This window comes from Pholcus phalangioides, unplaced genomic scaffold, assembly GCF_987345545.1.
Source record: "Pholcus phalangioides strain wild (caught in Gottingen) unplaced genomic scaffold, Ppha-v1.0 ptg000020l_1, whole genome shotgun sequence".
NCBI classification, from domain to species: domain Eukaryota; kingdom Metazoa; phylum Arthropoda; class Arachnida; order Araneae; family Pholcidae; genus Pholcus; species Pholcus phalangioides.
In genome coordinates, this window is record NW_028301613.1 from 8,602,733 (window position 1) to 8,615,149 (window position 12,417).

The window sequence follows — 12,417 nt, forward strand, 5'->3', positions numbered from 1 at the left end:
CAACAATGGCGGCTACTCTGGCTACTGATTTTGGCAGGAACCACACTTCACAGAAGTCTATAAATTTAATCATTTGATGCTTGGTCAACATGTTATCTACAAAATAAATATTGTTGCGATATCTCTTTCTTGGTGTTGCAATTTGGGTGGCCAGCAGTGTATATTTTATCTCACAAATTGGCACACACACACACTCTGTATAGTATCCAAAGTCTCTTTGAATCAATGCCGAGGCGTGTGGCAGCGGTGATCTCCAACAATGGCGGCTACTCTGGCTACTGATTTTGGCAGGAACCACACTTCACAGAAGTCTATAAATTTAATCATTTGATGCTTGGTCAACATGTTATCTACAAAATAAATATTGTTGCGATATCTCTTTCTTGGTGTTGCAATTTGGGTGGCCAGCAGTGTATATTTTATCTCACAAATTGGCACACACACACACTCTGTATAGAAATGGCAGTGAAAAAATGGTGTTTTGTAGTTCTATACAACTTCCGACGAAACATAATGTCAAAAACCATTCAACGGATTAACGTGGGATGCTGAAGTGAAGGATTGGTCGCTCTCTCAATCCAAGGTTTGAGAATGTTGGTGGTGAAACCAATTGAGACTGGTTGGTGAAACAATGAGATCTCTGACTCAGGGCCTTAAAGCAGTTACTTTTACCTGCTACTCCCGAAATCTTTGACTTACAGAAAATTCACCGACAACAGTTCGTTACCAGTGATAGAATGATTGAGAAAGTGAGTTAATGTGCGAGCGAGTGAATGACAGAATGAGTTGCTTTATATGCTAGTGTGAGTGAGTAACTTTATGAGTGACGGGTTGAGCGGATGCGTGAGTAACCACACGAGTGACGAAGTGAGTAACCACATGAAAGATCGAATGAGTGAGCGAATAAACGACCGAGTGACCGTATGAGAGACAAAATGAGTGACAATATGAATGACCGTATAAATGACTGAGTAAGTAAGCGAGCAACTGCATGAGAAACCAAAAGAGAGGCTGAGTAACCGTATAAATGACCGAGTGGGTGAGTAACGTATAAGTGATCCAGTGAGTGGGTAAGTAACGTATAAGTGATCCAGTGAGTGGATGAGTAATTGAGCGAGCGAGTGAGTGATTGAGTGCCCGGTGAATGGGTGAGTGAGCGATTGAGCAAGCCAGTGACCGAGTGAGTGTCCCTCACTATGTCACTTTGACGATGAATTGTTTGAAGGTGAATTTGTCTATTGGTGAATTTTCTGCACACGGAAATCAAATTTTCACTTGATCAGCACAAACTCGAATTCAACCCTCAAAGAAGAGTGAAAATGATCTGTACGAGACAAACGCATTCCAACCAACCCACATCCAAGAGAAAGGTCATACAGAATACTCGCATATATAAATAAAGACGACAGAATAAAGGACGAATTCTTTCTCCAGAACATTCTGGGCATAGATCAATTGCAGCACAAATCTCAATGCACAAATACCAATACCGAAGGGGGAGAAAGAAAAGCACAGATTTCCACACTACATCACGGTTATTTTCCCTCTCAAGAACATCTCCTTTTTCTTTCTCCTCGGCAGAAGAAAAGAGAGGATACAGGAGCTAAAAATCACGGGTGCCTGTATCTGCCTTATCTTCAATTTTTCGGTCCGGTGCTCCCATTCGTATAAGGAGAAGGTCTTTTCCTCCAGAAAAGGCGATGATGATGATAGCAGCCGAGATTGCGGTGAAGCGATGATGGAGGGGGCGAGAAAAGATGTAGAATCTCCCCAAAGAACACATTCTCTTTCGTCGTTTCCCCTTCCGTGCACACACTCAGTGGCGGTGGAGTGGACGGATAGCACAGTAGTAATGTGTACTACGCTACTGATGGAGACTTCGTGATGTCATCGGTTTCCTCAGACGTGAGCGCGTATCCCAAAAGCTGCTCATGAATAAACCGCCTCTTAAGTTGTTGGTGAAGGGGGGGGGGAGCGGTGGTTGAGAAGGGGTATGGGCTGGCTGTTTCACAGCAAAAGAGATTGCACTAATCGATCTAGGAGAGAATCTTTGTGCAAAGAACCATTCGGTACGTACGTACGTACAAACACACATAGGCATTAATGTGCGAGTTGCGATCAGCAGCTGCTGGAAATTCCCGTATGTGGTCCACGGATACAGTACTGGAATACGAGTTAGTTATAAGGCGCCATCGGAAAAGTAAGTCTCTGTGGATCGAGGCGAAAAGAAACATTTTCCGGAAATGGCTTTTCCAACTCATATTTTAGGCAATCTCCTTCCTTCTCTCAGGCACATATGCCTGGTACTTAAGGGAAAAGCTGATAAATTAGAAGCGCGGTAGATCCATCCCATATTTCCTAATACACTGGCAAGAAAATGCGGCAAATAATATCGAGAAAAACATGCTCTCATCGAATTCATTTCAAACCAATTTCTTATATCATCAAAAATATCAACAATGAAAAATTTAATTACACACCGACGGAAAAAAAAAGAAGAGACATTTATGCATTTCGCAGGCATCAACGAATTACTTTTCGCATGCCTTTCAAGGGAAGACAAGGGAATATGCTTTGATTTGCGGGCTTTGGCTTCGATCACAATCGGTTCCTATACACGTTAATGCCGAAATAATTCATTTATTCGACGTAAAACCTCAATTATTCGACGTTTCCACTTCGACTTGAGCTTCAAAATCTTTTTTAAAAAAGCGCCATTTATACAAATACAAAGGCCACAACAGACAAAATGCCCAACGAGGTGGCTGAAAAAAGATGCCCATAATATATCTAAACAGTATATCAAAAATACAGCAATCCGATAAGAGCAATAAAAACCAATAATTACAGTATATGATAAAGTATAAATATACATACTGTCCATAAAAAATTATGGTTGTCTCATCTAAGCATGGACAGCTTCTCGATTTATCCCAACATGTTTATCGTATTTCTTTTTAAACGTGTCAGTTGTGTTACAATTTACTACCTCCGGGGGTAAGCTATTCCATTTATTAATAACCCTATTAGGGAAAAACTCCCTTAGACACCACAACTTAGAATTGTCCCTTACCAATCGATACTGGTGTGGTGTACCCTTGTCAAAGCAGCCGATTGACGATGTATTAACAACTCATGGTCAATTTTATACATCCCGTTGAAAATTTTAAACACTAATTTTAATCATATCCTCAGGCATACGCGCTCCTCCAATGTATACATTTTCAAAAAATTAAGCCTCTCTTCATAGCTTAAGCCCCGTGTGCCATCAAGAGCACGCGTGGCTCTTCTCTGCAACCCTTCGACCAAGTCAATGTTCCTCTGTACGTATGGTCTCCAGAACCTGACGTCATACTCCAATCCAGGACGAACTAAGCCCCGGGAAAGTAAAAGGATCACTTTAGGAGAACGCGAAGAAACCTTTCTGAGAATGAAACCGAGCATTCCATTCGATTTTTTGACCACCGCTGAACAATGTTCAGTAAATCTAAGCCGCTGATCAATAAGAATACCCAGATCGGTAATCCTCGATGAATCATCGGATGCAACTAGGCGCATTATATCCATCAAATGTGTGAAATTTTTGTGGACAGTGAAAACGCGTTGTTGAAACAGCTCTTCTTGCATATTGTCACAGCAAAAGAAATAAAGTTTAGGCATAAACGAAAATAGCTACTGAGCTGGCTGACGGCCATTTGGACCCTTTAAAATGGACACTTAAGTGATTAGTTTGTTGCATTTATCACATTTCAGTTTAATACGCGTATCTGAGAATACACAGACGTGGCGAGCCCTTAAGAAACGGGTTTCAATTGTTTGAAAGACGGCCATATATCCTTGCAGAATGCCCTCCCCCCCAATATTTTCAGCGTTCATCCCAGAGGGTGGGAAGTCGATTGGAGGGTACAGGTTTGGCAATAAGAGACATATACGGTAAATACACACAGCATAAAAAAAAAAATACTAAGTCGATCATTTCCAGTGGAATTTTCTTTTGATGCGGTGCTTTTCTTGCTGCCTGTCTGTCTGTTGGGGGGGGGGGGGTCATTTTTTCACGTCTTAGATGTGCAAGAAGCATATGACGTTTTGACCTGGCCTCTTGAACTCCTACTGTAATAATAAATGCAAACCCTTAGTTATGGGCTGTGCCGTGCCGCTGTGGTGGTCGAGTGGTCATAGTGACGGACTCACATCGCGAGGATCCGGGTTCGAAACCCACCGGCGCCACAGTGGTGGTCGGCTGAAGTTGGTTTTCTGTGGTTCCTAACTTCAAGGCGCGAATGCGAGCCGATCTCCCCGTTAAAAAGTCTCGCCACAGAGAGCAACAGGCCTACAACGTTACAAATATTCAATCATTACACTTAACTCACAATTTGAAGTATAGATGGCAGCACTGAAATATCATACACAACGCTAGCTACACATTCAGACTGTTAGGTGCGCTCACTTTGTTCCAGACTCTGCCACGAAGCTGGGCTGGAAGAGATCTCGGCAACGGGATAAGTCCGGTGGCAGAGACCCTGGCGTTCATTCAGTTATGGGTGTTCATTCAGTATTCAGAGGTGACAGGAAGTGTCACGCCACACACGTGGAATCGTTTCAGACATCTAAGTTGTCCTCGAGTTCAGGAAGGGTTGAAACGTTGCCATATAGATGGACGCCAAGCCACACGGCATTCCTATTGTCTTCGCGCCGGCAAAGTTGACAAAATTTTCTCGACAAGTCACGCATGTTTGAGGATGTGACCGGATCCTGGCTGTACTTTGCAGAGAATTAACGTGAGTGGGAGAATTAAACAGTCAACTCGGAGGCCATTTATCTTCGAATACCATCCGCTAAATCCATGAGCAAGTACATCATCAGGTATTCGAACCAAAGGTGACATATAGATCCCAATGATGGTCAGTGGCCCTTTCTTTGTAATAAACAATCCAACTATTCCGGAATTTTACTCCGTTTTCATACCCACAGTATTATGAAATACATAAATTTTCAATATAACATCAGCTCACAGCTAATTCAGAAAATAGGTGACAGCACCAACTACCATCGTGTACTTCTAACATGGCCCCCCACATCCTGGAGCAGAGCCCTTAAGCTGGGATCTTCATCGGGCTCCTCAAGTGAATTTATAGAGTGAAAAAAGAAAAAAAATCAATATAAATCTCACCCTTATGGGGGCTAGAACAACTAAACCTCCGAACGCAACTCATACCACCTACAGAGAATCAGATGTGGCCCTCCGAGTCATCTGATGAGGCGAGCGACCTCAAACCAATTTTTGTAAAAATGAACTAAACGGCACATTCCCATATCCCTTAAGGGGATATGGCATATTTTCATACCACTTAAGCCGTCCGTGGCACATTTACAAATCACTTGAGTGACCCGCCGCACATTTCCAGATAACTTTTGAAATGCAGTATATACTCGTCGCCACAGTGGTGGTCGGCTGAAGTTGGTTTTATGTGGTTCCCAACTTCGAGGTGCGAATGCAAGCCGATCTCCCCGTTAAAAAGTCTCGCCACAGAGAGCAACAGGCCTACAACAGTAAAATCTTCAATCATTACACTTCACTCATAGTTCGAAAAATAGGAGGCAGATGGCAGCACTATAACAAGCATTACACAGAAACAAGCTTCACATCAGGTTCACAACACGGACAGGCACATTCGAACATGCACCAATTCGTTACAAATTCCGCAGAGGAATATGGACGAGGTGCATGTCTGGTTTTGTAGTAGTACAGATACTACTGATAGGTCCTAATACAGCCGTGTTTTCCTGGGAGCAGTTTTTTTGTGCCTCGTGAACCGAATGAGACCATTTTGCGTCGGTAGGGAAAGTGTAACTTTATCACGCTACGCGTTTGTGTTTTCCTAGTGTGACGCATCAGCTGTTCTGTCGTCTGCATATCCACATATTTTTACCACTCTGCGCAAAAAAAAAAAAAAAGCAGAGAAAATCGGGGAAACGTACGACGCATTTGACTCCTCTAAAACCAGACGGTCAATCACGCCCAACGTAAAACGCTAGTGTGAAGCGTGTTGCGCTCTGTAGGAAAACAGCAATACTGCCTTTCCTATTGGTGAGTGAACGGCGTGTCGCACTGGGAGATTCACGTGACACAAAAAAACCTGCTCCTAGGAAAACAGGGCTTTGGTAGTGCTTAAGCACATAACTCGTTACACGGAGAGCAGCTCCAGATCACTCAAGTGGCCAGCGGCGCACTTACAGATGACTCGAGTGACGCACGACATATTTACAGATCACTTGAGCGAAACACGGCACATCTACAGATCAACCGTGTGAGCAGCGGCATATTTACACAGATCACCCCAGTGAACCGCAAAATATTTACAGATCACTTGAGCGACCCGCGACGTATGCGGATTACGGCACATTTCCACATGACTCAAGTGGCCCGGGCCACATTCCCAGATCACCTAAGTGACCAGTGGCAAACATACATATCACTTAAATGGTTTGCGACACATTTTTAAACCATTGAAGTGGAACGCAATCCCCTAAAGTTGAGCACCCTTGCTGTATAGTGTGCTTTAGGGGTTGCCTCCCCTTCTATCTGAATTCGGGAGAGAAAACAACATCGTTAGGTCTCACGAAGGAATTCACATCTGGTAACGAAAGGAGGGGATCCGAAAATAAAAGCCTACAAATATACAACTGAACGGAATCCCCGTGAAATGGCAACAGGATCCTCCATCAAAAGAGAAGAGAGTGAACATTTTCTCAATATAAAAGACCTCCGCAGGGAATACCTTCACTCCCTTCAAGGCAACATTTCGCTCAGGTTATTGAAGAGTGAGCTTCTCTATCTTGTCGTTTGTATCGACAAGAATCTAAGGTTTGCGATGGCGGCGGCTGACATCGAATCCGTACAAAGAATGCCTTTCACTATTGCATTTTACGTGGGAGGGGAAATCCCGCTACGTTTCTTTCCTTAAAATTTTCACGGCTCTCGTCTACAAATCCGAGGAAATGGGTTCCGGAAAAAAAAGATTTATTTGTTGCAAAATCGAGTCTTTACTTTGCGACACTAGTTGGAGAGCGGTCATGATGACCCCAAAAACACGGCTTATATCCTGGAAGGGACAGAACCCGACTCTGGTCTGACAGTCGGAGAGCGGTTTAGTGTATTCATTGCAAGTTTCGCGAAATCAAAATTTCGATTCCACGATGAAAAGAAATTTTCATCAACTCTTCGTCAGAGGCGTATTTACAGGGAGTGGGGGGGGGGGGGAGAGGGGGACTATTGCCCAGGCGGCAGATTTCAGGTATAAGTGATCAAGAAAACAATTACAATGGGAGTAAGCCGCAAAAGCATAAATCAGCCTCCACCTATAGAGCGAAGAGCCAAGTCAGTAAGTGACCATAATATTGACCTAGAGAGTATGAAAGAATGCGCATGCCCAAGACAATATGAAAGCAACTCAGTGACTAAAAACCAGGTCAGTGAGTAACCAAAAGTGACCCAGGGAGAGAGAGATCAGGTCAGTGAACAACAAAAAGAGTGACCCAGGGAGCGAGAGATCAGGTCAGTGAACAACAAAAAGAGTGTGACCTAGAGACTGTGTGATCATAGTAGTGAAAAAAAGAAAGTGTAAGCATATGCTAGTGGCCAAAATAGAGTGCACGCATGCGAGAAACAAAAAGGGTGACCTAGAGTGAGAGACCATGAGAGTGACCAGAACAGAGGCCTAGAGAGCAAGGACCCAGGTCAATGAAAGACTAAAACAGTGGACAAACATATAAGTGATCAAAACTGTGACCCAGAGAGCGAAGAACTAGCTCAGTGAGCAAGAAAAAGAGTAATCAAGAGTGTGTGAGAATGGGAGCAACCAAAAGAAAGACCTCGGGAGTGTGTGTGCACAAGGGTGACCTGAGTATGGGAGTAACTTAGGAAGTAAAGGATCACTGAGTGGCCAAAAGAATGACCAAGAAAGTGTGCTAACACATGAGCGAATTAGAGGCATATTCACAAGGGCTGGGGGGGGGAGGGGAGGGGGCTCTAAGCAGACTTTGCGAGAGCTTAACAAGCTTTTTCCCTGGGCAGCAAAGTTGAGAAATGTGAGTGGTAAAGGAAACTACACTACAATGGGAGAGGGGCGGCAAAACAATAAATCTGCCTCTGGTCATCAAGTGCTTTTCAACGAGCAACTTAGACTAGGAATGACAAGAATGTTTTTCCTTCAGATAAGTCTCCTCTCATCAAACACCAGACACACACACACACACACACATCACAAAATATGCATTAATGCGGCCATAAACAGTTGGTAGATATAGCACCAAAGCAAGCAACTACTGCTTAACCACATATGCTAGAACATGTTGTGGTTGTATTATGTATGGCTCTGTGGCTTGCCCCCCCCCCCACCCCCCAACGTCTAAAAGGGAGTGGGCAGATCTAATGTATATGTTGTGTAGGAATTGACATCATCATCATCGTGCCCCCCCGGCAATAATGACCTTGCCCCCCCCCCCCCCAGACTTCCGAGTCTATCTCCGCCTATGGTTTGTTCTGAGAATGCAACTCGTGCTCTAGCAAAACAGAGACAAATTAGAATTCTGCTGCTCTCAAAGTTGACCAAAAAAAAAAAAAAAAAAAGAGCGTGAGTGAGTAACACAAATTCTTTTTGGAATTTTTGGTTGACATTTTCAATTTCGTGAGAGTAACCAATAGTAGTACTGAAAAACATACATACAGTTGCATTTGCGGATCTAGAGCTCACTGTTGGGAGAGGGTTATTTTAAAAACTGCTAAAAACTAGCCAATTTAAATAGGGTGACCATACATGTTCCGCATTTTGTCCCGTATTTTTTTGGGACGGTCTCAGTTTTTCTGTCGAAGTTTTCTTGAATTTATTTAATCAAAATCAGGTAATTTTAATCAGACTGATTGAATGCAATATTGTGATATTGAAGTTACGGAAATTTCATGAATTATCACATTTTACTTGGGGAGGAAGGAAGATGATCAATAGATCCACACATTGACAGTCAACACTCATTTTTACCAACTTGTACAGACTTGAAAAATTAGTTTGTAAAATGGAAAGATGTTCAAAAAAAAGCATATTGTTTGAAACCAGAGGAATAATTTGTAAAAATGTGTTGCCTCATAAAACAAGAACATAGACTATAAACAGTTGAACATATGAATATGCTTTTCAAACAGAATATTTCCGATTAATATTTTTTCATGCCATTTGCTTGATTTTCAGAATATTTCAGAAATTGTTTTCTTGCACAGTGGAGCATATTTTACTTTCAGAAATCATGATATATATATTATGGAATAGCTTCTCACCTCTAGTGACTGTCGATGTAATGGCGTTTCCATCATCTGTTTTCCAAGATACAAAGTCGATGTACTCTCTGACAAAATTTGGCACTTGGCAACGGAAAATTGCAGTGTTTCCGCGGACAACAAACTCATCGTATACTTGGACTTTGTATTTTCTTTCAACGACTGAAATTAATGACAGAAAAAAGAATATAATATACGAGAATATAATGCACATAGTTCAAAAATTCTCCTTTCTTTGATAATTTCTGTAGCTGAGCCTCAGCCGAACCACAGGTATAAACAGAAGCAAGTCTCTGGTCATGGAAAGAAAAAGTAGAAGTAGTGTGATAATATTTTTGTATTACATTGTACGTTTGTGATTTTGCACTGTTATACCCACCAAATGAGGGTTTTCAAAATGTCCCAGTTCTTTCCCCGGTTTCTATTAATGGGTTCAACGTTTTGTCCTATTATTAATGGATTCCAGTTTTTAATAACTGATTCCAGGATTTGTCCCAGTTTCTCAGATGTCTCATCTCTCTCGCCACCCTGAAAAAAGAGGGTTACCTTACTCACTGTAATTGTCCCTATTAACTCGGGGGTTTCTTAGGATGCTTTTATGGGCATGTGAGGAAAATTCTGGCTCCACATCTTATACAGAGATACCTACAGATTCCTTCTTCTTCACCATTTTAAGAATATCATTCCGCAAATGTGTTTATCCATGACAGAGAATGAGGCTGATTGGATACATCATCATTTTAATGATTATTATTCATTAACAGACTTGAAACATGAACTGAAAAGGAACGTTCAAAACACTGACTTCATGACTTTACTGACAAACACTGACTACTATGAGGGATCCGAGAGTGATGGTAGCATTGCCATGGTATTTGAATAACTTATAATTTGCTAATATGGATTACCATTGCCAGACTCAACAGAATATATGGGCCACTCTGCTGCCCTTTCCATAAGAAGATACAGGCCCCCTCGAACGAGAATCACTGAGGGTGTAAATGGGGCAGAGGCAATATCCACCTCAGCCCTTCCACCTATGCCAATACTACAATTTTCTTATTGAAGGTGGGGAAATACACTGCCTATGCTCCCCCTTTTGTTCAACAGGTTGGGAATTCCTAGCAACATTTCTGCACTAGTACAATAGATATATTGTTCACTCTGTATACAGCCACAATCCTCTCGTGAGTACTGACAGTTTATGGGGTTAGTGCCCATAGAAAATGGGTCACTGAGAAGAAAAACTTACCACACGATGCCGTGACAGATTTTGCCATTGTAAGAATAGTGATACACTATTTTCATAATATCAACTTCGTAATATTATTGTTGGTTTCCGCTTTTGTTGTTTTCCACGCTGGGTTTTTTCTTCTTTGCTGTCCGTAGTCAGTCACGGCCTTGGCGACTTTTCCTCGGGCTGTCAGACATGTTTAAAGCCAAAAAAAAAATTCGCCAAGGGATCTGGATTATACTGAATCTGTTCCCCCATGTGTAACCAGACTTTCATTAAAACTGATAACCTTTAACCCTTATTAGTCCGTTAGAATGAGGTTCTACTGTATTTTTGTCCTCTCGCTGACACAATGACTAAATGGTCAATAGAGACTGGATGGCGTACGGTATAAAAAAGTAAATATATCTTCGTTAGCAGAGGTATATGTATCAATATTTTTATGACTTCATTTATGTATTTTAGTTAGACCTACTTGTATAACTGGTTTTAAAAGCAAATATTCTTATTGAGAATGAGATTTGAAGTTTCATCTATCACAGATGAATTTAATTATTTTTTCCAAACTGTACATTTACTTTTGGGAATGCAGAATTCTGGCATGAAAGGAGCAGGCAATGTGTTGCGAGGAGAGATTTATTGTTTTGGTTCATTGAATCCTCTCATATTTTATGGGACAGCTAAATTTGTCCCTCGTTTTTGGTGCTTGGGAGAGGGGGTGGTTGTCCCCCCCCCCCTTCTGGATTCAAGCATGAGTCGAGGCAGGCATTTTCAGCTGCAGAGATATTTCGAGCTACAAACAAAGCAGAGGCAGACATCATCAGTGACAAATAAAGCAAAGCCGATATCTCCAGCTACAAATAAAGTTGAGGTAGACATCTTCAGCAGTGAATGAAGTAGAGGCAGTTATCTCCAGCTGTGAACGGAGCGGATGCAAGCATTTCCAGCTGAAAACGAACCAAGATAAATATCTTCAGCTGCAAAATACGCTGGGGAAGACATCTTAAGCTGGGAAAAAAGTGGGGGCATACATCATCAGCTGCGAATAAAGCTGCGGTGGAGCTGAGGAAGACATATTGAGCTCTAAATTGAGTCGAGGCTCCCATCATCACTGTGAATGTAGCCGAGACAGACACCTATAGCTGCGAATGTAGGGGAGGCAAACACCACTGTGTTCTTTGAATTCCCCCCCCCCCTATTTTTCGGCTCTACGGAGGAGCGATCGCCCCCTTCTGGATCCACGCATGATGATGGGGTGGATCTCGTGTTATATATATATATGATGAAATAGCTATTTGCAAAAAAAAAATCCACATTAAAACTACTTTTCTGTTTACATGAAGGAAAAGCAACGCACAATAATAACTCATACCATGCACATCGCTGTCAGCTGATAATAATCATAATGACCAACCTCATATTTTTGGCTTAAAAAAGCCAAAATTGACCAACGTGTGTTTCGAAGCCACGGAACGATTTCACCACTTGCCAGTTGAATACGATGCATGTTTCGAAAACAAAAGGGAAAAGCACGCGCGCGGCCTCCAAACAAACATGCTGTCGTCTTGTTTACAAACAACCAATCTGGACGGCTTTGACTACCGCTGAGCTGGAGGGCTTTTCTTCCTTCTCTCCCTCCTCAAGTATTTAAAATTTTTTTCTTCTTTTTTTTATTTTTCTGAAATACCGAATTCATTCAAGGAGGTTAGAAACTACATTCATAGCTTCATGGAATTCAGTGGTTGGCGATCTTTTTGAAGTGTGACAAGAAAATTCAAGGTTCTTTATATATGATGACCATATGTCCCGGATTTTGGTAAATTTTTCGATTTTTCTCTAGTGCATGTGCTTT

The 12,417-nt window shown here is 42.0% G+C and overlaps 1 protein-coding gene across 2 annotated transcripts in view; it reads right to left on the reverse strand.

Moving 5' to 3' along the window:
* Positions 1-12,417, reverse strand: part of LOC149070936 (cell adhesion molecule Dscam1-like) — an 80,570-nt gene that overhangs the window by 31,520 nt on the left and 36,633 nt on the right. Inside the window, exons 1-2 of one of the 2 annotated variants that reach the window (XM_089248594.1) lie at positions 11,980-12,152; positions 9,332-9,493 (exon numbers count right to left, since the gene is read on the reverse strand). Coding sequence is in view for 1 of the 2 variants with exons in the window: in XM_089248593.1 (XP_089104719.1) it covers positions 9,332-9,493 (162 nt within the window). In the remaining variant the exon portion in view is untranslated. Of the gene's footprint in view, positions 1-9,331; positions 9,494-11,979; positions 12,153-12,417 lie in introns of those variants that run through there. The other variant, XM_089248593.1, reaches the window with a different exon arrangement.